The sequence below is a fragment of the Sus scrofa genome, chromosome 16 (genome assembly GCF_054392235.1).
Source record: "Sus scrofa isolate SSC_HxYL_T2T_F1_AM1 chromosome 16, Sscrofa_HxYL_maternal_Yorkshire_Landrace_v2.0, whole genome shotgun sequence".
Classification (NCBI taxonomy): Eukaryota; Metazoa; Chordata; class Mammalia; order Artiodactyla; family Suidae; genus Sus; species Sus scrofa.
In genome coordinates, this window is record NC_139398.1 from 72,385,176 (window position 1) to 72,412,613 (window position 27,438).

General features: G+C 40.4%; 1 protein-coding gene and 1 long non-coding RNA gene across 9 annotated transcripts; one reads left to right on the forward strand and one right to left on the reverse strand.

Moving 5' to 3' along the window:
* The first annotated feature begins 4,258 nt into the window (after positions 1-4,258).
* LOC146395653 (uncharacterized) lies at positions 4,259-9,119 on the forward strand. Its single transcript, XR_014830906.1, has 2 exons — positions 4,259-5,074; positions 5,585-9,119. It is a non-coding gene; the product is annotated as an uncharacterized LOC146395653 (long non-coding RNA).
* Positions 8,379-26,856, reverse strand: MAT2B (methionine adenosyltransferase 2B). 8 transcript variants are annotated; one of them, XM_085001523.1, is made up of 8 exons: positions 24,312-24,440; positions 23,734-23,812; positions 18,637-18,831; positions 16,283-16,397; positions 15,942-16,094; positions 10,878-11,071; positions 9,811-9,924; positions 8,379-9,308 (listed from the first exon to the last, which is right to left on the reverse strand). In XM_085001523.1, exons 5-8 carry the CDS (start codon positions 16,012-16,014, stop codon positions 9,138-9,140), a joined length of 552 nt encoding a protein of 183 aa, XP_084857649.1. In that variant the 5' UTR covers positions 16,015-16,094; positions 16,283-16,397; positions 18,637-18,831; positions 23,734-23,812; positions 24,312-24,440; the 3' UTR covers positions 8,379-9,137.
* Between the last annotated feature and the right edge of the window lie 582 nt (positions 26,857-27,438).

The window sequence follows — 27,438 nt, forward strand, 5'->3', positions numbered from 1 at the left end:
GTTGTTTAAGGCAGTACGTTAGTGCTAATTTGTTAAAGGTACCCAGAAAACCAATATGCTGTCTCAAGTGCAACATCCTACTTTGGTACAGAGAACATCTTCATAACGCCCAAATACAAGAGATTTGATATTACTTGTATTATAATTTAGCGTATAGTCAGTACTACCCTATGTAATGGAAATTCAAATACTGCTTGCCAAAATTAATACTGACTGGGACATTGGGTAAAATATTAAAATTACTAGCTTTGTTTTAGATCAACAATGTTAATATGCCATGCTGATCCTTAATCATCTCCGAAGAACTGCTCTTGAGAGAACTGATTGTTCTCGATTTTAAAGCTTAGCCTCAGCAGTCTGTAATAAGAAGTTCACAGGAGCTCAAGGAATATTTAGATCATTTCTACTAAAAAATACTCCAAAATGATAGGAATCATTACATTATACTCAGGCAGTCAAGTCTCTCAACATTTTTTCTTATGGACCCTTTATCAGGAAGCCACTAAAGGATGTGCAACCACAAGTAGAAAGCACAATAAAGTGACAGAAATGATATACAGGAAACTGAAGACTCAATACAGAAAAGAGAGGGGAAATTCTAGGACGATAATGAAGAGAGATGAGAAAATACAAGGCAGCAAGTCCAGATTGGAGCAGTATGACTAAAGAAAGTTGAGGACTGTCTCCAAGACAGCTTCCGCAATCCTACCACCTTTTATTTTTTAAACCTGCCGAACTGGTTCTTCTATAACTGCTCTGCCCTTCATGCTGAGGCCTGGAATGGTGGGATTCTTTTTTTTTTAGGGCTGCACGCACAGCATATGGAAGTTTCCAGGCCAGAGCTTGAATTGGAGCTACAGCTGCTGACCTATACCACAGCTCACGGCAACGCCAGACCCCTGACCCACTGAGCAAGGCCGGGTATCAAACCCCCAGCATCCTCACTGATACTAGGCAGATTTGTTCCTGCTTCACCACCACAGGAACTCCAGGGATCCTCATCTTACTTCCAAAGAATACACCAGAGAGGCAGAGGTAGGCCACAATGAACTGAGAAGCAGAAAATACAGAGCAACCCAAGCCCTGTTACCACATTCTTACTGGCCTTCCAGACCAAGAAGACAGTAGTTGGCCCAATTTTCCCAAGACTCATTCATGCCCTTGCCCACTGAATCTCCAGAAGCTTTGTGAACCTTCAGCAAAGCTGAAGCCAGAGACACTCAATTAATCATCTCCTTGGAGCTGTCCCTTGGCATTGGCCATATTACCCTTTTCCTCCCTGTGTGCTTATTGCTCATTTTTCAAAACTAAATAATACATAGTTGGAGATGCATATATAAATTGTAAATAACTGTAATAATCAAGACAGGCCCACATGAAGATTTTGAACTGTCAGTATTCACAATCACACAAGCCAATTGCTTATAAAAATCTCTTTATATATACACACACATATACATATACACACACACACATCATTTTGGTTCTTCTTCCCTAGAGAACCCTAATTAATACAGGTACAACAGGGAAAGGCATACAGAGGGCTTCTAAGATAACTGCAACATTCAATTTCTTAACCTGGGTGGTAGTAAGTGGTTGAGTTATGGATCGCTATTCTTTAAACTATACATACATTTTGTGCACTCTTTTATACATAGGTTTTTTTCACCATTAAAAATACTTAAAAAAAAAAAAATGGAGATTGGGGGGTTCCTGTTGCAACTCAGCGGAAACAAATCCGACTAGTATCCACAATGATGGAGGTTTGATCCCTGGCCTCGCTCAGTGGGTTGGGGATCTTGCATTGCTGTAAGCTATGGTGTAGGTCACAGACACAGCTCAGACCCCATGTAGCTGTGACTGTGGCGTAGGCCAGCGGCTACAGCTCTGATGCTCCCCCTAGTCTGGGAACTTCTATATGCTGTGGGTATGACCCAAAAAAGAAAAAAAAAAAAAATGGAAAACTGAGATAGAACCAATCTACTCACCAAAGTTCACAGCTAGATGTCTTAACCCTTCAAGATTTTAAATAACTATCCTGGGTCTGATAAACTATCCTGGGTCTGTAGCTGGAGATGCTTAAATTGGCTTGGCAGCCTTAAGTAATGAGTCACTAAGAGCTTAGGAATGTTTAGAGGTTGACATTATGAAAGATGACTATCCCTCATGCTGCTAAGAGACACATCATCAAGAAAGACAGATAATGGTACCTGGTACCATCACATATGGTGTCAGCTCAATCAGCACATATTTTTTTCCATCATCCATTCTCGTCCTCTAGTTTCAGTATGAACTTTAACTGCAAAAAAAATCAGTTGCAAAGGCAAGACCGCATGTCACTCTTTCAACTATTCAACAACTCAGTAAGTACTAAGCACACAAAGTTTGGAGGTGAAACAGTGTGAGAATAAGAAATTATTCCCCACCCAGAATTGCCAAAGCAATCCTGAGGAACAAAAACCAAGCAGGAGGCATACCTCTACCAGACTTCAGGCAATATTAAAAAGCCACAGTCATCAAGACAGTGTGGTACTAGTACCAAAACAGACATAGAGACCAATGGAACAGAATAGAGACCAGAAATAAACCCAGACACCTACGGTCAATTAATCTTTGACAAAGGAAGCAAGAACATAAAATGGGAAAAAGACAGTCTATTCAGCAAAAATTGCTGGGAAAACTGGACAGCTGCATGCAAATCAATGAAACTAGAACACAACCTCACACCATGCACAAAAATAATTCAAAATGGCTGAAAGACTTAAATGTAAGACAAGACACCATCAAACTCCTGGAAGAGAACAGAAGCAAAATATTCTCTGACATCAACCTTACAAATGTTTTCTCGGGTCAGTCTCCCAAAGCAACAGAAATAAAAGCAAAAAGAAACCAATGGGACCTAATCAAATTGACAAGATTTTGCACAGCAAAGGAAACCAAAAAGAAAACAAAAAGACAACTTACAGAGTGGGAGAAAATCATTTCAAATGATGCAACTGATAAGGGCTTAATTTCTAGAATATACAAGCAACTTATACAACTCGACAGCAAAAAAGCCAACAACCCAATGGAAAAATGGGCAAAAGACCTGAATACACATTTTTCCAGGGAAGAGGTACAGATGGCCAACAAGCACATGAAAAAATGCTCAACATCCCTGATTACTGGAGAAATGCAAATCAAAACAATGAGATACCACTTCACACCAGTCAGGATGGCCATCCTTAATAAGTCCACAAATAACAAATGCTGGAGGGGGGTGTGGAGAAAAGGGACCCCTCCTACACTGTTGGTGGGAATGTAAGCTGGTACAACCACTATGGAGATCAGTATGGAGGTACCTTAGAAATCTATACATAGAACTACCATATGACCCAGCAATCCCACTCTTGGGCAAGTATCCGGAAAAAACTTTCTTTGAAAAAGACACCTGCACCCCTATGTTCATTGCAGCACTATTCACAATAGCCAAGACATGGAAACAACCCAAATGTCCATTGACAGATGATTGGGTTAGGAAGATGTGGTATATATACATAATGGAATACTACTCTGCCATAAAAAAGAACAAAATAATGCCATTTGCAGCAACATGGATGGAACTAGAGACTCTCATACTGAGTGAAGTAAGTCAGAAAGACAAATAGCATATGATATCACTTATATCTGGAATTTAATATATGGCACAAATGAACCTTTCCACAGAAAAGAAAATCATGGACTTAGAGAATAGACTTGTGGTTGACAAGGGGGAGGAAGAGGGGGCGGGATAGATTGGGAGCTTGGGGTTAATAGATGCAGACCATTGCCTATGGGATGGATAAGCAATGAGATCCTGCTGTATAGCACTGGGAACTATGTCTAGTCACCTATGATGGAGCATGATAATGTGAGAAAAAAGAATCTACCCATGATGTGTAACTGGGTCACCATGCTGTACAGTAGAAAATTGACACAACACTGTAAACCACTTACAATGAAAAAAAAAATCATTATATTAAAAAAAAAAAGAAATTATTCCTCATCCTTCAACATGTCCAAGTGTTTGACTTCTAGATAACTTTTAGTATCTGATATTAAACCATTTTGAAGACTTCAAGTTTACATTTCAAAGATAACTTTTTGAGTTTTATTAACAAACTAGGGGGAAACTGCAACAGTTCAATAATACGTAGTATGTTTTTCAGAAATGAGAATAAAGAGGGGAACCACGAAAAGCAAAACAATCTAATATGAGCTGAGCAATTTCATAGCCATCTTTTTTTTTTTTTTTCTTTTTAGGGCCACACCTGAAGCACATTGAAGTTCCCAGACTAGGGGGTGAAAGAGCTGCTGGTCTACACCACAGCCACAGTAACATCAGATCTGAGTCGCATTTGTGACCTATGCCACAGCTTGCAGCAATGCTGGATCCTTAACCCACTATGTGAGGCTAGGGTACAAATCTGCATCCTCTTGGATATTAGTCAGGTTCTTAATTCACTGAGCCACAACAGACCCTCCATGACCATCTTTTGCTATAAATCATTTGTCAGTACATGAATTTTAATTCATCCAACTTTCAGATATACAAGTACTTGCATATAAATTCAGCTTGCTTTTCCATGGCAAAATACAGAAAAGAACTTTCATAAGTTGTTAGGCTAAAAAGGTTACAGAAGAAATTTACCTTCCTCAATATCTTTTAAAATTTGCTTCCTAATATTAAAAGTGTTCATCTTGTAGAAGATTATTGCTATTGGTAAGGTTTTCAAAGAGAAAGGTTTAATTTAGACCCCAAGAGTAATTTATTCCAAAGGTTTTGCTATACCGATAAGTTGGATGTTTCCCTCCTGGCCTTCTGAAAGTAGCTAAGGTGATTATTACTTCAGATTACAACCCATGTGACATTAAGCAAGTATCTAGATAAGACAGTATTAGCTGAAGCAGGTTAACATAAAAACAATCTGATTAAGAAATATTTAACAAGCATTATTTTCCTCACACATTGCAGGTCTGTATCTCAAGCAGTTTTCCTCTCTTGGTAATGCATTTTTTAAGAATTCATTCCTATTTTATAACCATGAGGTTGCAGGTTCAATCCCTGGCCTCGCTCAGTGGGTTAAGGATCTGGCGTTGCCATGAGCTATGGTGTAGGTCGAAAACAAGGCTCAGATCTGGCATTGCTATGGCTGTGGCACAGGCTGGCAGCTATAGCTCTGATTAGACCCCTAGCTTGGGAACCTCCATATGCCACAGGTGCAGCCCTAAAAAAAATCAAAATAAATACAAAATTTAAATTGTTCTCCCTTAAAATGAAAAATAAAAAATAAAAGATATTCCACACAACCCAAAGCACATCAGGAAAAAACTGATTTTTTTTTTTTTGGTCTTTTTGCCATTGTTTGGGCTGCTCCTGTGGCATATGGAGGTTCCCCAGCTAGGGGTTGAATCGGAGCTGTAGCCACCATCCTACAGCAGAGCCACAGCAATGCAGGATCCGAGCCGCATCTGCAACCTACACCACAGCTCACGGCAATGCCAGATCCTTAACCCACTGAGCAAGGCCAGGGATCGAACCCGCAACCTCATGCTTCCTAGTCAGATTCATTAACTACTGAGCCACGACAGCAACTCCAGGAAAAAACTGATTAAATAAATTTTGATTCATTCACTGATACAAGAGAATAAACAAAGCTATAAAACACCTACTTCCTTTTCAGTGCTCTCTTAGTACACAGGAGACTGTAAGGCTGTTGGTGCACTGCCTCGTGTGCTGTCAGGGGCTGTCCTTGACCAGGTGCAGTGGCCCACAGGGTCTGTGGCATCAGAGCCACAACCCAGGAGTTAGGGATGCTTAACTGGCCTGTCTGGTGGAGGGAGGGGAGCCCTTGGTGTGATCAGAAGAATGATTCTTACAGATGACTCAAGCAAATGAGTAAATATGTTGAGAATAATGGGAGCTAGGTCTCTTATTGTCAGAGAAAGGAACTACAGATAGGAGAACAGGGAAGCTAAAAGAGACCCCATGGAGCAATACCAGAATTGTTCTATTTACTTATTTATTGACCAGGCCCACAGCATATGAAAGGTCCCAGGCCAGAGATCAAACTGACACCACAGCAGCAACCTGAGCTGCTGCAGTGACAACACTAGACCCTTAACCCGTTGTGCCACAAGAGAATTCTGAAGTGTTCTTACTTTTAAAAAACAAACATTTAAGCTTACATTTAAGTAGATGACTAGGTACTGTGACTCCAACTTACTATTAAATAGTTGAGGAAAAAAATACATGTAACGTGTATATATGTAAAAATAGAGAAATCGATAGAATAGCTAACTGTTGACAACTGGGGACTCTGGAAGGGGGGATACAAGCATTCTGTATGGCATTACGGCAACTTTTCTGAGAAACTGAAATTTCAAAATGAATAGGAAAATAACATTCTTTATGTTAAATTCCAAGGCATATTAAATGAAAAAAGAAACGAAAAAGTACAGAAAAATGTGTATTGTGCTCGTCTGTAAACAGAGGGGGTAGTGAGAGGTGAACACATACAGATACGCTGTTAGAGTACACTCATACAGGCAGTGCCTCTAGAAACAGGCTGGAATCTGATATGTGCTGGTTTCTCTCGCAGATGAAAAACCAAGTGGCTGGAGATGGCTAAGAGGGTTCTTTTTCACTCTGAAAACTTGAGTTTTGCACTATGTGAAAGGAAATAACTTAAAAACAGAATGTGTCAGTGGTTGCCAAATACAAGTGCCAGGCTGGCTGCCTTAGAAGGACCTAGGGAACATTTCAAACTACATTAACAGGCATCAACTCCAGAACTTCTATTTTAATGGGTCCAGGATAGGACTCAGGTATCAGGATTTCCCTAGTGAATAATAAAACACGGCATGGTCTGGGAACCACTGCTCTAACCAAATCACCCAAACTGACCCTCTGCAAACCCAAAATTCTAAGTAAATTAGGAAATTAGAAACAAATACTTTCTGTCCAATGAGAGAATAAGATCATAATCTAGTGAAAGAATATTTCACAAGTGAAACTGAAAAATGTGAAACCAGGATTTGCACTGAACTCTGAATAAAAGCGAAATCTCAAAGTTCCCGTTGTGGCTCAGTGGTTAACAAACCTGACTAGTATCCATGAGGACATGGGTTCGATCCCTGGCTGTGCTGAGTGAGTTAAGAATCTGACACTGCTGTGAGCTGTGGTGTAGGTTGCACAGGTGGCTTGGATCCCACACTGCTGTGGCTGTGGCACAGGCCGGCAGCTACAGCTCTGATTTGACCCTTAGCCTGGTAACCTCCATATGCCACAGGAGTGGCCCTAAAAAGCCAACTCTCTTTCTGATTCCTTATCAAGGACCAAAATATTGAGGCTAAGGTAACCTGAATACTACTTGGCGCAGAAAACACACTCAAATGCTCTGCATTCTTCATTTTTTTTGTTCCCCTATAGCCAAACTTGCAGCACATGCAAGTTCTCGGGCTAGGGGTCAAACTGGAGCTATAGCTGAAAGCCTACACCACAGCCATAGCAATGCCTGATCTGAGCCACACCTGTGACCTTTGCCGTGGCTTGCGGCAATGCTGGATCCTTAGCCCACTGAGTGAAGCCAGAGATGGAACTTGCATCCTCACAGAAACACTGGGTCCTTAACCAGCTAAGCCACAATGGGAACTCCACTCTGCAGTCTTCAAAAGAAACATTCTATCTAAAAATATTGTAGGGGGTGAGCCTGAATCCCCCCAAGTTAATGGATAATTTAGAACAGAGATTTTAAAATGCCTAAAAATATAGAGGATTCTGTTCCTTAGTAACTTTTGATCAACTGCACATACATTTTTTAAAAACTGTTTTTCTCTCAGTCCACCCCCCACAAAACAGAGAACCACTAAGAGTACAATCACATACACACAAAGGAGCCCCCCACTCCAACTGCTTGTTCAGTGAGCCTTTCTGTGTCAGATTTTCCCCGAGAAAAAAAATTGTGGGATTATTGTGGTTTTCTTTACAGACGTGTAATTTCAAGAGTACTGTCATTAAATAATTTTCCGTGTTCTTCAAAAAAAATAAATAAATAAAAAATAAAAAAATAAAAAAAATAAAAATATTGTAAGAACACAGTGATTTACTTTTCATTAAATCAAAAAATCAGAAGGCACAAATACAGGATCTTTAACATTCTAGATTTCAAGTGGTGGGTTGACCAGGGTTCACTTTATTATTGTGTTTTATACCTCAATATATATTAACTTTATTCTCTTGTATGCCTCAGATGTTGCATGATGAGAAGGTAACTTTAAAAAATTAAAGCAACAAAATAACAGTTTAGATATCTGGTCTTTACATGAAAACAGAGAAGTAAATACAAGAAAACTAAGCATCACCATGCCAGCAGTATATATTTATTATTATTTATGAATGGTCAAAAGACTTACAAGGCCCATTACTATAACTGCACATATGAAATACCACTTAGTGACATGGAGTGAAAAGGACAGTTTTATATATATTAAAAAAATACATACACATACATACTCTCTCTCAACTGCTCACCATACACTGCTACAAAAAGCAGGAGGCATCAAGCTGCAGGAGTTCCAATATACATAACACGCTGAAATATCTCAAGCATAAAAACTGCACTTAAGTTGCAAAAATAAAGTATCTTTCTTCAAACATTTTGATCTGAGCTCAAGCAAAGCAAATAATGAACACCAATGATTTTTATACCATTTAACGCACTTTAAAACATAAAAGGATCAACAGTTGCAAAAGTCCTGAAAATGTAGAGGTTACTTATAGGAATGAACAATGCATTTCATCCAAAAAAAAAAAAGACTACAGCAGATCTGTTTCATCCTGGCTTTCAAATATTTAAGAATCATAATTTACTATATTCAAAGAGCAAGGTAAGCCAGAACAAAATGGACAGAAAAATCATTACTTCAAACAAGGCATTTATTGCCCTTAGTTTTCTTAGACAATTTCACTAGTGCAAGAGCATCATTTACCTGAAAGATCATGAGTCACAATTAAAGAGCACTCATACAAAACTATTTCCTTTTTTTTTTAAAAAGTGCCACATACTTAACTTCTCATTAAAAAAAAAAAAAAAAAAAAAGACAGCAACACACATACACTAATGAAAAACTGTTTGTCTCCATCTCTTGTCAATGAGGAAAGGCCAGAGTGATTCTTTGATGCCAATTCGAAATGGTGTTCGCTGGCCAATGCCCAGGGTCTCCAATTTGGAACAGTCAAGCTGAGCATTTCTTGGACGCTGAGCTCCCAAGACAGGACTGTCAGTTATCTTTAAAACAAAAACAAAAAATCAAAAATAAATGGAAAGCCACATGTGGAGGCTTTATAGTCCATACTTCCCTTTGTGCTCTTGCTCTCTGTGCAAGAAATCTGATTTGACAGGTAAAAAAGCAAATACTATAATCAAAACAGTACTTTTTCAGAGTTCCCTGGCACCACAGTGGGTTAAGGATCCTGCATTGTCACTGCTGCAACTCAGGTAGCTGCCATGGTACAGGTTTGATTGCTGGCCCCAGAACTTCTGCATGCTGTAGGTACAGCCCCACACACACAAAACACAATACTTCTTTCTGTAAATTTCACCAATACTCATGGGCTTCTTTAAATATGATACTCCAGAGAAAATTAACAATACAAAGTGCCAACATACAAGCAAAGTTCACTTTGATTAGTACCAGAAAATGGAATTATCGAACACTTCCAAAAAACAAGAAAAATGTTATTAATGAGACTTCCAAAGAGTAAGAAGGTTTTAAAGGCCATACACTTACGGGTCTTAAGTGACTGCTAGGGAGGTTGAAGGCATCTGCAATTGCACACGCCATTTCATACTTGGTCATCTGTTCGTTGCCAGACCAGTGAAAGGTTCCCTTAATTGATGGATCCTAACAAGGACACAAAAATTTCAAAACGATTTCAAACTTTGAGTGGAATGGCAGGTATGACATGAAAATTAACTTTAAAAGGTCCAGGAAATAAAATGCATCACTCTTTTCTGGAATGTTCTACACAAAATATCAAGTTCCTATAAACATCCCCAATCTAATATGAAAAACAATTTCTAGCATTTAGCCTCGAGAATTTTTTGAGGATAAAAAAATGGTTCTCAGAGTTCCCATTGTGGCTCAGTGGAAACAAATCCAACTAGTATCCATGATCCCTGGCCTCATTCAGTGCGTCGGGGATGTGGCATGGCCGTGAGCTGTGGTGTAGGTCGGACGACGTGGCTCACATCCCGCAGTGCTGTGGCTGTGACATAGGCTGGCAGCTGTGGCTCCAGTTCGACTCCCATCCTGGGAACTTTCACATGCCGCAGTGCAGCCCTAAAAAGCAAAAAAAAAAAAAAAAGCTCCAATTTTATTTATTGGAATCCTGAAAAAGATTACAGATTTTTATGAAACATAAGCCAATTTAATCAGTATTTCTAATTATCCTAAGAAGCTAAAACTGAAGCCTAACAGAACCATTTTTTAAGATGAGTTGATTAGTCATAATATTCTTAAATACTGTTACAGTACATATTTTTAAAATTTATCTCAATGTATTAAAAAACTAGTCGTAGAGTTCCCGCTGTGGCTCAGCAGCAATGAACATGACGGGTATCCCTGAAGATTTGGGTTCAATCCCTGGCCTAGGGAACTTCTCAGGGGATTAAGGATCCAGCATTGCTGTGAGCTGTGGTGCAGGTCGAAGATGCAGCTTGGATCTGGCACTGCTGTGGCTGTGACGTAGGGATGCAGCTGCAGCTCTAATTTGACCCCTGGCCTGGGAACTTTCTTATGCTGCAGGTGCAGCCATACAAAGAAAAAGAAGGAAAAAAAAAGCAATAGGTGTTCACCAGCATTCTCTTCTCTGCTAACTGACGACACACTGTGGCCACATCTTTGACATGTGTGGGGAACCGCTGCTGCCAGTGGTCCATGTTCGCAGACTTGTTGCTAAACTGCACCTTATCAAACATAACAGTCACGGCACTCTCCTCAAGCTTTTCAACTTCTCCATACAGAACAGGAATTCTCAAAACAGCAGCTCCTGGAGATTAATAAAAGTATTATTTTAAAGCTGACTGGTTCTTAGGTCTTGCTGTAAAATCAAAGTATATAGATTTAAACAGAAAACTTATAATATACCAAACTGACACAGCTCACTTGTAATAATGCCTATTCACCAAGTGTGACCCTGAATATTTTTAAATGTCTTTATCATTTGGGTGTTTTTATAATTATATTAATTATATGCATTCTTCATTATTATAACTATTAAAAATAAAACTGCCAGAGTTCCCCACTGGCTCAGCAAATTAAGGATCCGGCATTGTCACTGCTGTAGCTATGGTTACATCTGTGGCATGGGTTCTATCCCTGGCCTGGAGAACTTCTGCATGCCCCAAGAGCGACCGAAAAAAATTAAAATAAAAAAATAAAACTGTATGGAGTTCCCGTCATGGCGCAGTGGTTAGTGAATCCGACTAGGAACCATGAGGTTTCGGGTTCAATCCCTGGCCTTGCTCAGTGGGTTAAGGTTCCGGTGTTGCTGTGAGCTGTGGCATAGGTCACAGACGCGGCTCGGATCCCGAGTTGCTGTGGCTCTGGTGTAGGCCGGCGGCTACGGCTACAGCTCCAATTCGACCTCTAGCCTGGGAAATCCATGTGCCATGGGAGCGGCCCAAGAAATGGCAAAAAGACAAAAAAAAAAAAAAAAAAAACCAAATAAATAAATAAATAAAACTGTCATGACAACTAAATTCAAGGAGTGATCCTTGATTGAGTTCTAGCTTAAAAAATTAAAATGCAGTAAAGGACATTATTGGGACAAATGGGAAAATTCTTATAAAGACTATGTACTGTATTATTAATGATAAATTCCATGAGGGTGTTAACTGCATTATGCAGTAATTATGTAAAGAATATCCTTGTTGAAAATACAAGGTTACATGCTTTGGGGTGAAATTCAACTAATTCTCTATTAGTTTAGAAAGAAAAAAAAAAAAAAAAGAAAGAAGACTGTATATATAAAACAGGGCAAAACATTAACTACTGGTGACTCTCTGGAGTTCCCGTCGTGGCGCAGTGGTTAACGAATCCGACTAGGAACCATGAGGTTGCGGGTTCGGTCCCTGCCCTTGCTCAGTGGGTTAACGATCCGGCGTTGCTGTGAGCTGTGGTGTAGGTTGCAGACACGGCTCGGATCCCGCGTTGCTGTGGCTCTGGCGTAGGCCGGCAGCTACAGCTCCGATTCAACCCCTAGCCTGGGAATCTCCATATGCCGAGGGAGCGGCCCAAGAAATAGCAACAACAACAAAAAAAAAAAGAAAGAAAGAAAGAAAGAAGACTGTATATATAAAACAGGGCAAAACATTAACTACTGGTGACTCTCTGGAGTTCCCATCATGGCACAGAGGAAGCGAATCCGACTAGGAACCATGACGTTGCAGGTTTGATCCCTGGCCTCATTCAGTGGGTTAAGGATCTGGCGTTGCTGTGAGCTGTGGTGTAGGTCGAAGACTCAGCTCAGATCCTGTGCTGCTGTGGCTGTGGTATAGGCAGGCAGCTGTAGCTCCAACTGGACCCCTAGCCTGGAAACCTCCATATGCCTCAAGAGTGGCCCTAAAAAGCAGAAAGAAAAAATAGTTGGTGACTCTCGTATAACTGGGTATAGGAGTGTTCACCACATAGTTCTTGAAACCACTAACGAAATCATGAGGTATTTTGATTTTATGTTGGTTGATACTGAGGGATTACAACAGACTAGATAACATTTTAACAGAAATTCAACAAAAACTATTTTATTTTTTTAATTTTTAAATGATTTTTTTTTCCATTACAGGTGGCTTACAGTGTTCTGTCAAATTTCTACTGTACAGCAAGGTGACCCAGTCACACATACTTGCATACATTCTTTTTTCTCGCATTACCATGCTCCATCATAAGACTAGATATAGTTCACAGTGCTATGCAGCAGACAAAAACTATTTTTTTTTCTTTTTTGTCCTTTTTAGGGCCGCACCAGGGGCACATGGAGGTTCCCAGGCTAGGGGTCTAATCCGACCTGTAGCCACCGGCCTACGCCAGTTACAGCAACACCAGATTCGAGCCATGTCAGCGACCTACACCACAGCTCACAGCAACGCCGAATCCTTAACCCACTGAGCAAGGCCAGGGATCAAACCCACAACCTCGTCGTTCTTAGTTGGATTCGTTTGAGCTGCGCTACGAAGGAACTCCCAAAAACTATTTTAAATTAACTTATTGGACAACTGTACAGGTGACCTTTGAACAGCATGGGTTTGAACTGTGTGGGTCTACTTATCTGCAGATTTTTTTCAATAAATACACAAAAGTAAAAATGTAGAATATTATGTATAAGACTTGTATTGAAATGGATAGCCTATCCTTACAAAGGCTAAGGTGAGTGCTAGTAATATAAAATTAATAATGTCTTAGTTTTCTGTTTCATAACTTTGTTTTCAAAGAATTACATAATAATATAGCATGACTCTCTGCTGTCTCGTAACTGGAGCAACTGCATGTCAGCCTATTAATACAGGTAAGTGCTCTTTTCAAATATGCAACGGTATTTCCAACACTGTATGATGAATGTGGCTATAGTACTGCATGCCTTAAAAATTATGCAAGGCTAGGCGTTCCTGTTGTGGCTCGGTGGTAATGAACCCAACTAGTATCCAGAGGACATGGGTTCTACCCCTGGCTCCTTTCAGTGGGTTATGAATCCGGCACTGCCATGAGCTGTGGGGTGTAGTTCACAGACAGCTCAGATACCCTGTTGCTGTGGCTGTTGTGCAGGCTGACAGTTGCAGTTCTGATTCAACCCCTAGCCTGGGAATTTCCCCATGCCTCAGGTGCAGCCCTAAAAAGACAAAAAAAAAATTATGCAAAGCTACCATAAAGCAATCACACTAACACTTCTTCCTTATCAATCAATGCATGAACCATACCTGTAAATAAATGTTTCTTCTCAGATCTTTTCATTTTTGCTGTGCAGTGTTAGCAATACTTTTAATATCCATAGTGTCTTGTATCATATAAAACGACACAGAAGGAATTCCCGTTGTAGCTCAGAGGTAACAAAGTCAATTAGTATTTACGAGGATGCAGGTTCAATCCCTGGCCTCATTCAGTGGGTTAATGATTCAGCACTGCCATGAGCTGCAGTGTAGGTGGAAGACACAGCTTGAATCTCATGTTGCTGTGGCTGTGGCTATGGCATAGGCTGGCAGCTGCAGTTCCAAGCTGACATCCAGGCTGGGAACTTCCATATTCTCCAGGTGCAGCCCTAAAAAGAAAAGAAAAAAAAAGACAACACAGTAGTTACTGACAGGCAGTTCATCTTGTAAGTAAACTTATGGTAGCGATACAGTACAATACTGCATTTTCTTATAACTTTCTTAAAATTGTTATATGACACATAAATATGGGTAAATCGGAGTTCCCTTCATGGTTCAGTGGCTAACAAACCCAACTAGTATCCATGAGGACTCAGGTTTGATCCCTGGACTCGCCTTGCTCAGGGTTAAGATCTGGCATTGCCCTGAGCTGTGGTGTAGCTTGCAGATGCAGCTCAGATCCCACATTGCTGTGGCTCTGGCATAGGCCGGAGGCTACAGCTCCGATTTGTCTCCTAGCCTGGGAGCCTCTATATGCCACCAGTGAAGCCCAAAAAGACCCAAAAAAAATTTGAGTGAATCAATTGTTTATGTTTCAGTAAGGCATCAGTCAGTAGTAGACTATGAGTAATTAAGTCTTTGGGGAGTAAGTAAAAGTTATACATGGATTTTGACAGTGCAGAAGTTGGCAACCCTCATCCCCGTATTGTTCAAGGGTTAGTTGTATACTGATGTATATTCAAGGTGATTTCTGAAGGATAATTTATAATCCAAAAATAAAATGCTAAATTTCTGTTAGTATGGTCTATACACTAGGGGTGCTTCTCAAGGAGGTAGCAATCTAAGGCAGGAATCATCAAATCAGATATTTTGAAGTCACTGATGGGAAAGATATTCTAGAGGTGGCTCCATTTGTATTGAAATGCATGTACATGTTGTACAAAACAATATGCACACGTTTAAAAATTCGCCAAAAATAGCTTCCATACAAAACCACATTCTCTCTTTGAGGTGCCATTATAAGAGAACTCTTTACAATTTTACATTTTTTTCTAATTCTTTCCCAAGGATGGTATACTTTTTATAATCAGCACACTTATGTGTGTATATATACATAAACACACATAAGAAAAAAAGAGAAATACTATAAATAACAGAATACCACAGTCTAAGAAAAATGATACTGTTTTTTGAAAGATTACAAAAATTTATACTGCATGATTTGTTTTCTATCTTTAACAACATTCATTATACACTGTTACTAGAAAAGTCTGGAAGGATTAATAAATTCTTTGGGATTTCTAAAATTCTTATTTTCCTTTTTTATTAAAACTACATTTCCTAGTATTTCTCCAATGATTTATGTTCCTCAACTGATTCCTTTTTTAAATCAAAAAAAATATATACAGGAGTTCCTATTGTGGCTCAGCAGTAATGATCCCAAGAATGCAGGTTCAATCCCTGGCCTCAATCAGTGGGTCAGGGATCCAATCCAGCGTTGCCATGAGTGATTGTGTAGGCCGCAGATGTGGCTTGGATCCTGCATTGCTTTGGCTGTGGCGTAGGCTGGTAGCTGCAGCTCTGATTTGACCCCTGGCCTGGGAACTGCCATGTGACTCACATGTGGCCCTAAAAAGCAGAGAAAAAAAAAAAAAACATATATATACATATATGCACACAAATACACACACACACACAGAGAGATACTCACACACCATAAACAAAAAGGAATCCTCAAAAACAGTCAGGAGAACTCCAGATACTAGAGATGCGTCTTACCTAGATTGTTCTCCAGGACGGCCTTTTCTCCTTCTAATTTTGTTTTGCCATATAGATTTAGGGGACTTGGCATGTCTTCCTCTCGGTAAGGTGGGTTTTTTCCATCAAAGACATAATCAGTGCTAATGTAGATTAGAAATGCTCCAATTGCAGCTACAAAAAAAAAAGACAGAAAGAAAAGAATCTTTAAATTACTATATGACATCATTCTTTACTGGAATTTGTAACAGCTTATTCATCATATATATAACAAATCTCTTAAAACAATCTACAAAACTTTAATCTTTACAAACTCGGTGATCACTTAATATTTTATGAAGATTTTATCAAGTCATCATTACCTGCTTCCTTTGCTAAATTCCCAGAAGCATCCACATTAAGTTGAGAAGCAGCATCTGGCTGATTTTCTACAACATCTGGCCTTCTCTCTGCTGCACAATGTACGATGACATGGGGCTGGAAGTTAAGCATTGATGTATTTTTAACCCAAAAAGGAATAAAACAGAACTACAGCCTTTCAACAGTAAATTCATTCATAGAAAAATGCTAATCGTTCCCATTGTGGCTCAGTGGTAACACATCCAAACCCTGGCCTTGCTCAGTGGGTTAAGGATCCAGCATTGCTGTGAGCTGTGGTGTAGGTGGCAGACGAGGCTTGGATCTGGCATTGCTGTGGCTGTGGGGTAGGCCAGCACGTACAGTTCTGATTCGACCCCTAGCCCGCAAACTTCCGTGTGCCATGAGTGCAGCCCTAAAAAGACCAAAAAAAAAGAAAGAAAAGAAAAACATTTATTGACATTCCTTCACTAATATGTATAAAATGGGTAACTAGAGGGGACCTACTATATAGCATGGGGAAATCTACTCAATGTTCTGCAGTAATCTGTATGAGAAAAAAGAATGGATATATGCGTATGCATAACGGATTCACTATGCTGTAAACCTGAAACTAATACATTGTAAACCAACTGTACTCCAATAAAATTTTAAAAAAGAAAAAAACAGGAAGTTCCCGTTGGGGTGCAGCGGAAATGAATCCAACTAGGAACAATGAGGTTGCAGGTTCGATCCCTGGCCTCCCTCAGTGGGTTAAGGATCCGGCGTTGCCGTGTGTTGTGTAGGTCGCAGGCTCGGCTGGGATCTGGCGTTGCTGTGGCTCTGGCAATAGGCCGGCAGCTATAGCTTTGATGAGACCCCTAGCCTGGGAACCTCCATATGCCACAGGTGCGGCCCTAAGAAGACTAAAGAAATAAATAAATAAACTGACTTTCCTTCAACTAAAAAAATCATTGTAACTTTTAATGTAGTTTCATCGCACTTCCCTTTTTCAAGGTTCAAACTTCCTTAAAAATATATATAGGCCATGAAAAAGGCAAGAGCAATTTAGCAATCCCAAGGCAAAACCAGACAAAACTGTCAACAACTATACTTCTAAATCAAAATAAGCTTCATCCCCTAATTTGGATAGGAAAAAAAGAGCAATTGTTGATGAAATTAACATGACCTAGGAGTTTTTGCCATGGTGCAGCGGAAACAAATCCGACTAGAAACAATGAGGTTGTGGATTCGATCTCTGGCCTTGATCACTGGGTTGCTGTGGCACTGTGGCTCTGGTGTAGGCTGGCACCTGCAGCTCCAATTAGACCCCTAGCCTGGGAACCTCCATATGCCACAGGTTCGGCCCTAAAAAGACAAAATACAAAAACAAAAACATGACCTACATATTTAATAAACATATGGTAAAGAGAGAGGAATATCAATTGCAAACTAAATTCATAAATTTAAATCTCTTAATCCAATCGTTTGAAGAAAATTAACCATCCACGAAAATTACATTCCAGTTGAGCACTCAGTATGCCACCTTTATGTTAAGCACTGTGCAAAGAGCAAAGATTTCATAATCTGATGGACAACAGAAATGTGAAGAGACTGTTTCAATATGATAAGACCAACATCACGAGAAAGAAATGCAGAGGGTCCTCTGTAGAGAAAGGACATCTATTCCCACAAGAGCCAAGTCGGAGCTAAGATGTAGATCAGTGACAGGCAAGGCTAGTGTACCCACATACCACACTTCCTGCTTCTCAGCAACTGCTCGAGGAAGCATGATCTTAAGAAAGTTGTTTTCAAACTTGGATGTGCATAAACTGGGGTACTTCTTCAAATGGAAAGCCCCACGCCCCACCACAAACTTACTGAATTAAAATCTCCAGGAATGAGACCCAAAAACAAGTTTTCCAGGTGATTTCAATGTAGGTGTTCACGGGACCACTTTTTTGGAAAGAATGTGAGAACTCTTGATTTGATCAGAGGTACAACAGCTAAATTTTCCCTAACTTTGCTGTGATCATGGCTAACAAGTTGTTTAACCTCCCTGGGCCTTTGTGATCTCTACAATAGAAATGACAGTATCTATTTTGCAGTGTTGTAGGTACTTAAAAAGAAATGTGCATAGAAAGTGGTACTTAAGAGTCATTCACAAGTAGAAGCTTTTTATAAAATGCTTCATCTTTTGCCTTTTGTCATCTCTGTCTCAACCTAATTTTTTTAAGGACGATGTAGACTTTGTCACGCAAAAAAAAAAAGTGCACTATATATTATTGTTGTTTAAAGTAACTTCCTTGAGAATAAGAACTTTTTTTATACAACTCAGACAATTCTTAATAGTTTACTTACATGTTAAAATAAACCATACCTGAAAATCATAAATAATGTGATGAACTGCATTCGAATCCAAGAGATTAACCTGTTCAAATTTTGGTCTTGCTCTTCTAAAACCACAGCCAACAGCATGCCAATTATTCTGCTGAAACTCTTTGTACACAGCTCTGCCAAGAAGCCCAGTGGCACCAGTGATCAGAACCCGCCTGCTGGGGATGTTAACTTCCTCCTAAAAGGGTGAGAGGAAAGAACTACTTGCTTGGAAAATATTCTTTCGGCAAAATTAGTCACCATCACCACTGACTAAATACTTCAAGTCTAAGTTGTTTGCTTCATGTCCTGTATCTATAAACCAATTCTTCCATCAGGACAAAAATTAATCAAACTCATCAAGTGTATCATTTTAAGTTTAATAATCTTACCCAAGAAAAAGAACCTAAGACATACGTCAAGGAATTACCTAGTCAAGAAGTTCCCATTGTGGCTCAGCAGTAATGGGCCCCACCAGTATCCATTAGGACCCAGGTTTAATTCCTGGCCTCATCCAGGAGGTTAAGGATTCAGTATTGCCATAAGCTTCGGCGTCCGTAAACTACACCATAGCTCAGATCCCAAGTTGCTGTAGCTGTGGTGTAGGCTGGCAGCTGCAGCTCTGATTCAACCTCTAGCCAAGGAACTTCCATGTGCTACAGATGTGGCCCTAAAAAACAAAAAACAAACCAACAAAAAAAGGAACTACCTAGTCAAACAACAAAAAAAGAAATTACCTAGTCAAACAGATTTAGATTTTCTGTGTTAATAATGAAAAGCCTAGAGTTTCCTGATGGCTAAGGTTAATGATCTGCTGGGGTCACTGCTGCAGTGAAGGTTCAATCCCTGGTTCAGGAATTTCCATACTCCAAGCACATGGCCAAAAGAAAAAGTAGCAGCAATGAAAAAAACCTTTTTTTTATGATCAATAATGTCCAAATGAGTAATAAACAGGAAATACATTATCTCACATTTATTAAAAAGGAACAATTAGTTTTAAGCTTACTTATTTCATGGCCTTTTTTTTTTTTTAATGGGACTTTATTGCTATATTTATTTACTATATTTTTGTATTTTTATGGCCGCACCCACCATGAACTCAAGTTCTCATAGATACTAGTCTTGTTCCCTACCACTGAGCCGCAACAGGAACTTCCTTATTTTTTTTTTTTCCCTTAATGACTGAACCCACAACACATGGAAGTTGCCAGGTCAGGGATTAAAATCAAGCCACAGCTGCAACCTATGAGGCAAGTGTGGCAACACCAGACCCTTTAACCCAATGTGCTGGGCCTGGGATCATCAAACCCACACCTTCGAAGCGACTAGAACCACTGCAGTCAGATTCTTAAGCCCCTGTGCAGGAACTCCTTTACAGCCTGATTAACTATTTGGGCTAGGAGTTCCCATGGTGGCGCAGTGGTTAACGAATCCGACTAGGAACCATGAGTTGTGGGTTCAATCCCTGGCCTTGCTCGGTGGGTTGAGGATCCGGTGTTGCCATGAGCTGTGGTGTGGGTCGAAGATGCAGCTCAGATCCCGAGTTGTTGTGGCTGTGCTGTAGGCCAGTGGCTATAGCTCCAATTGGACCCCTAGCCTGGGAACCTCCATATGCCGCAGGAGCGGCCCTAGAAAAGGCAAAAAGACATACTCTACACTCTACCAGTATGTTTACAAGTTGACATTTTTGGTCTTCAGTTTTATCTCCAAGTTTTCTTTCAAATCTCAATGATTTTATCATATCGTGATAGTTCCAAATTACATTTCATAGGAACTGAAGTGGAAGAAAATAAATTTGGTCCTTATAGTACTAATATTCAAAGTTTAACCAAACTGGTAAATATTCCTGCATTAAATCTATGTAAATATAAGTTTACCTACATAGACCAGTGAAAACTAATAGAGAATAAGAAAAAATACTTTAAACTGCTCTGCGTTGCTATTGTGAGAAAATAAAAATTCCTTTCACATCAAAATTAAAAGGAAACTACTACTTAGGAAATAATTTAAATTCTATGTTTTCAAGGCACAGTTTCAAAAATTTCCCTTCTTCCCCTAAAAGGTAATACCAAATTTCCTAACAGATTCTTGAATGAAGTCAACATTTACTATTAAAAACAAAACAAAAAGTGTATTAAATTTTATCAACTTGAGGCCTTTTTATTTCAAATATTTCAAATGCTGTTACAAGGCACCTAATTCTGAGCTGTCAAAAACCTTAAATATGCACACAATAACCAAAGACATTTTTTTCCAGCCCTTAATTTAGCTGAGTAACCTAGCAGACTATACATTTACAAAGGGACGGGGGGAAGCTTCCAACGTGGCTCAGTGGAAACAAATTTTGACTAGTATCTATGGGGACACAGCTTCGACCCCTGGACTCAGGATCAGTGGGTTAAGGATCCTGCGTTGGCTACAGCTCCAATTCAACCCCTAGCCTGGGAACCTTCATATGCCTCAGATGCGGCTCTAAATAGGCAAAAAAAAAAAAAAAAAAAAAAAGAATCTGACATTGCTGGGAGCTGTGGTGTAGGTCCCAGACATAGCTTGGATCTGGTGTTGCTGTAGCTGTGGTGTAGGCCAGCAGCTGTAACTCCGATTTGACCCCTAGCCTGGGAACTTCCATATGCAGTCCTAAAAAGCAAAATAAAAAAAGGACACCCAATAATATCTATCATAGGAAAAATATGAGATGAAAGGGCTGGCAGAGACGGTATCAGTTCTTAAAGATATTTTCTCCTTAGTTCAACCAATTTCAAGACATTTTAGGTTGAAGAAAAATGCATCTAGGCTCTCTGTTGGAAAAAAAACTTGGCTCTATACCAACTGATCTCTGAAAACAAGGATTTCAGCCAGCAAAATATTTTCTCTTACATTTTTGGCAAGAAAACAACTCTATAAAGACGGTAATTGTAAAGAGGTTAAAACATGCCAAGTCTAGTAGAGATATAATCAGAAAACAATTTACACAAGTTAAATACCAAAAAGATCCCTGGGAAAATGCTATAAAAGAGCTGTGATCTGGTTTCCTGAGTTTCTCACTTTCCTTCATTCAAAAGAAGGAATAGGAGTTCCCTTCGTGGCTCAGTGGCTAAGGAAGCTAACTAGTATCCATGAGGATAAGTGTTTGATCCCTGGCCTTGCTCAGTGGGTTTAGGATCTGGCCTTGCCACGTGGCTGGGCTGTGGCTGTAGTGTAGGCCGGCAACATAGCTCCGATTTGACCCCTAGCCTGGGAAACTCCCTCCACATGCCGCAAATAGAGCCCTAAAAAGATTTAAAAAAAAAAAAACAAAAACTTGAGTTCCCGTCGTGGCTCAGTGGTTAACGAATCCCACTAGGAACCATGAGGTTTCGGGTTTGATCCCTAGCCTTGTTCGGTGGGTTAAGGATCCAGCATTGCTGTGAGCTGTGGTGTAGGCCGAAGACGGGGCTCAGATTCTGCACTGCTGTGGCTCTAGCGTACAGCTAGATTAGACTCCTAGCCTGGGAACCTCCATGTGCCGCAGCAGCAGTCCTAGAAAAGACAAAAAAAAAAAAAAAAAAAACCAAAAAAGCCCCCCCCCAAAAAAAAACCCTTGAAAAACCAAATATATATAAATAGAGAGCTGTAGCTCTTATGCTACGAAGTCATACACATAATGGGAGACGTGTACACGGAATAATACCAAATAGTAAACTTAATAGGAGATAAATGGTTCTTTCAAGATGGTTCAACAAGTCCTCTGGGACAGTGACTTCTACTTTAGCACATGTGGGTTAACTTCTACTAAAAGTATCCCAAAGGAGTTCCCATTGTGGCGACTAGTATTCATGAGGAAGTGAGCCTCACTCAGTGAGTTAAGGATCCAGCTTTGCTGTTAGCTGTGGTGTAGGTTGCAGACATGGCTTGGATCTGGGCATTGCTGTGGCTGTGGCACAGGCCAGCAGCTGTAGCTCAGAGTCAAACTGAGCCTGGGAACTTCCAAATGTGCTGGTGTCACCCTAAAAAGACAAAAAAAAAAGGGGGGGGGTTCCTGTCGTGGCTCAGTGGTTAACGAATCTGACTAGGAACCATGAGGTTGCGGGTTCCATCCCTGGCCTTGCTCGGTGGGTTAAGGATCCAGCGTTGCCGTGAGCTGTGGTGTAGGTTAGAGACCAGGCCCAGATCCCGAGTTGCTGTGGCTCCAGCTCCTATTCGACCCCTAGCCTGGGAACCTCCATATGCCACGGGAGCGGCCCAAGAAATGGCAAAAAGACAAAAAAAAAAAAAAAGTCCTAGAAAAGGTCAAGAGTGAAACTTCACTATCTAAAGAGGAAATCTTAAATTTTAGTTGCAAACACAATTATACTTGGCTATTTTTAGAAGCTCTTAAATGCGGCAAAGTTTCACATTGATTTCTTTCTCACAACCCTCCCCCTTGAGAAAGATCTTTGAATAAATACTCCTGGACTTTAAGAAACTTTTTAAGATACCTAGGTGACACCAATCTAACATCCACTGTCACCCTTCTGTACCCCACAAATAGTATTATTACCAGTAACCACTACATCTCATTCTCTAACATAAACTTCAAGTCTTCATTCTCACGAGTGAGGTTCAATTTTATAGGTTTTGAGAGCAGCAAAAATACATCAAGTTTTGGCTACAATTTTAACGAAGGAAAATCCATTTTCACTGGTCTACTGAACCCCTACTGTGAGAACTTATCAAGCTTTACATACACACATATACATTCATATGCGAGAATGCACATAAACGATATGTAATGTTACTACTCAGCATTGCTTGGGATACACAGAAACAATATCGAGGTTTAAAATAGGCTATCTACCCTAACTCTACCCCCTAAGTCCCAAAGTGATTTGAAAACACTAAATATGCTACATTTCGGAAGCGTAAAAATTTTGCATTATCAGAGATAGCCTTCACCTGAACCTTCTAAGACATATCGATCTGGGCATTAATAATCTCTTTATTCCCAGAGCTAGATATATTCTGTGAACTGGTGTATGCTGGGGGGCGTGGAATGAAACGGTAGAGAAGGGGGCTCTCCAAACACAGTTAACAGCTTTCGTTTATGCAACCTCCGCAATGGTTCAAAGCTTGGGAAACAGACCTGTATTTGAATTCCGGATGCAACCGTACTAAATGCACTTGGGCCAAGTACTCGCCCTCTAAGCCCCAAGTTTTCCTACCTGTAAAATGGAGCAAAACCAGAAACTCACAGTTATAAGGATTAAAGTAAATAATGTATGTAAAGTGCATAATATAGTTGTATGTTTTTAAACTAAGAACTCACTCTTCATCTCCAATCCTGTTCCTATTTCTGAAAGGCCACCCGGCCCCTTTTCAGAGATAGGAATTAAAATCGGAGAATAAAAACAAAAAAGATTTAAAAAAAAAAATCAAAACCGAAACATCTCCGAAAACCCCTCTTCGTTCCTGGGAGGGGAGACAGGAAACTTGAAAATGAAATTCAACTTATCCTGTCGCAGCTGCTAAGAAAAGACACAGAAACCGAGATAAACAAACTCGGCGGCGCCGCCCCAGCCTCCCGGGGCCTCAGCTCCGACTGAATGCGTCTGGAAAAGTACTCCAGCCCCCACCACCAGATTCGTCCCCCTCCGCTCACTCGGTTCCCACGAGACGTCCCCCCCCCCACCCCGCCTCCAGACCCGGGGCCGATTCCCTCACCTCCACTAACTGGCAGTTCCCGGGAACAAAGTGGATAGAGAGCTCCTTCTCCCGCCCCACCATGCCCGCCGTCTTGGCGACGCCGCCGCAGCGTCCGCCACTTCCTCCAGCCCAAGAACGCCGTAAGCCGCAGCTCCAACGCCCTAGGCCCGCCTCCCCTGGTCCGGGCCGGCCCCCTCCCACCGCTTCCGGCTTCCGCCGCCAAGACCGACACTCTTGATTGGCCACGCTCCACCGACGCCCCAAAAAGGGGGCGGGCGCGCTCAGGACGCTCCCAGCCCACGCGCCGACTCTTAAAGGGCTACCTGAAACAAAGGCCTCAGCTTTAAACCGGGACTCTTGAGTTTTGTTTGCGGGCTGGGAGGAGGAACTGGGGGTGTTTATTTAGGTTTCCCTTTTCGACTAGATAAGAATTGAATTGGATCGCCTGGACTTCCAAGTTTGTAGACTGTGCGCAGTGCATAAGGATTAACTGGGCACGTAAAACATAAAGTGGAACAAAACATTTTAAAGATATGGTAGGAGGGATGAGGCAAGGGAAGAGGAAGCACAATTGGACATGTATCCCTAGAGCAATGAGGGATCTTTGTTTTTGAGAGAGAGATTTTATAAAGAGAGGAGTAAAAATAAATGTGTTGACATCTGAGTCATCAGCCTCTGAAGAACCCATTTGTCTTTCTGGGATGCACAAAGGTAGTACGTGTGAAATTCCAAAAATGGCAAACTATTTTTAACTAGTTAAAAATAAAAAGGTGTGGGAGTCTGGGGGTGAATTGTTTGGGTGCCACTTTAAAACGTACGTTCTCGTACTTTACCAATAACTTCAGTATGAGCTGTGGAACTAGAGCCTGGGGCTCCACATTTTAGGGGATATAACTGGAGTCAAGACCACCCTTTGAGAAGCACCGCCTTACAGGCTGCAGCATTTGGCTACACAGCGGCGCCTCTGCTACCTCGGAAAATGAAAGGAACCAAAGGGGGAAAAGACCAACGTATCTTCTACCACCTGTATCACCCTTTTTTTTTTTTTTTTTTTTAAGTAACAAATTAAAACAGCCCTAAGCATTGAAGCTGACCTAGCACGCAACTGTATTTTCTTTCAGTTTAAAACCAAAACGTCCCATGCCAGCCGGGATGCCGGTGAAATTTACTCAGAAAAAATCCGAGCATGGACCGTGTAGGGTTCACCAGCTTTCCACTGAACAGTCTGAGTGTTTTTGTCCAGACACACAGAAGACAGAGACTCTAATAAAAGTCGCCCAGAAATGTTGATTACTGCTTGGATTCTTCTAAAACGACGTTAATTGCATAAAAGCTTTTTTTGGTTTCATCTTCCAGCTGAACACTAGGCAAGCAGCCTTTAAAAAAAGTTTTTCCACGTCTCAGTCCCGTGACTTTCTTTCCTACCCAACCCCCACAAGAACTCATTTCCTTATTTGTGTAAGCATCAGGTTTCTTTGGAACAATAGCAGGAGAGCCTGAGGCCCCCCCCCCCCAACACTTTACAATTTTTGTTTCAATCCCGGCTATAAATCAATTAGCACTGTTAAGAGTCCTAGAGAGGACTGCCCCAACAGTAACCGCGCATAATCTGCAACAAAGAAAAGGTGTCGGTGGTACTGGGGGGAGGGATTCAAGATTCTCCTGATCCTCCTCTCTTTAAAAACTGAGGATTTTTTGTAAAGTTTATAGTGATACGATATAATCTCTACAAAAGAAAAAAAAATTGATTGTTCAACGTTAAGACGATTTAAGGATATGCATATGCAATTAGCATTTTGATTCTCAGAGCAGACTTATCTAGAGGAATAAAGGAGTTTACTTGCCTAAATTTGAGAATCTGATATGATACTCGCCAGGGGAACCTTGGGTATGATCCCTAGGGGCATATGCTCGTATATGGGTTTTAATCATTCTTTATAAAAATGGAAATTTCAATGTAAATAAAAACACTATTATTATACAGACAATATCCAAGTTCACTTAGTGGCTAAAACTATAAATTTAAAAAGAGTAATCTGGAGATAAAGTTTAGGTTAGCAGATTCAATCCATGCCAAAACAAAGAAAGATAAAATCGTTATTTATATATAACTTTCACCTACAGCATTGCATTAATCTGGTAAATGAAACTACTGTTGTTTGGGATTTTTTTTTTTTTTTTTTATGGAGACTTAGCTGAACTCTCCATACAGGGTTAATAATTAGCTACTTCATTCTTCCAAGTCAAGTCCCAAAGTGATGTTTTAAAGAAAGGGATGACACTCATTTCTGTTTTTTCACACACCCTTTCGGTTTTTATCATTTGTTCATTGGGGTGCTTTTAAGGAAACTCTAACTCCAGAATGCTTCTTTTCTTGAATAGCTAGCTCTTACCTGTTCCATATTCTCCGGCATTTCAGGCATGATTCCAAAATTATCTCAGGAAAAAAGATTTGAGATGGGTCTCTGCCTCTGCCTTCTCGGGCTGGGTCTTTGTTCTTCTGCTTGCTGAGAGCTCAGGCACACGAAAACGTGAGCCACAGCTTCATTCGACCTTTGAAATTAGCATTTTGAGTCCGATCCCAGAATCTCGTGCAGTTTTCCACATTGCAGTAAACTGGCAGCTGATTCCCCGTGGCAGTCTTGAAAATACCCAATGAGAAGTTTCATGTTTTATTGCCAGCCAAGTGAGAGCCCATTATCAAAACCATTAGGAGAACCAACTTTTTTTTTTCTTTTAAGGAATAAAGATACAACAAGTCTGTGAAGACTTGTTGCAGTTTTCTTTTGCAAAAAAAAGCAAGAGCCTGTCTTTGGAAAGCACCCCAGACAATGCAACTGATTCCTGTTGTGAAATATTTTATTGAGTTATGGTTTATTACAACAGAATCCTCTTGGTAAAGGTCTCCAGTGCTTTCCCCCCAGGGCTTTCTAATTAACTATTTGAAAGGATGGTAAAAACACACTGGTAGTAACAGCACCAAAAATTAAATCTTGATAGGTTTTTTCCATTAACAGTGCCCTGCCCTCTGTTTGAGGAAATGATAAATGGAGTAGCCTCAAGTTTGGCAGAGCATTAAGGACTACTAGACCAATGAGCTGCCCGGAGCTGCCAGCACAGCAGGAAAAAAATCGCTCTGTAGGAA

Excerpts from the sequence above, each read along its gene's own strand:
- MAT2B (XM_021076525.2), bottom strand. The coding sequence starts at position 26,716 with ATGCCTGAAATGCCGGAGAATATGGAACAG. Across the intron at positions 18,832-26,686 it reads TGCCGGAGAATATGGAACAG|GAGGAAGTTAACATCCCCAG; the intron begins GTAAGAGCTAGC and ends TCACCCTTTTAG. Across the intron at positions 16,095-16,282 it reads GAATTTAGCAAAGGAAGCAG|CTGCAATTGGAGCATTTCTA; the intron begins GTAATGATGACT and ends TTTTTTTTGTAG.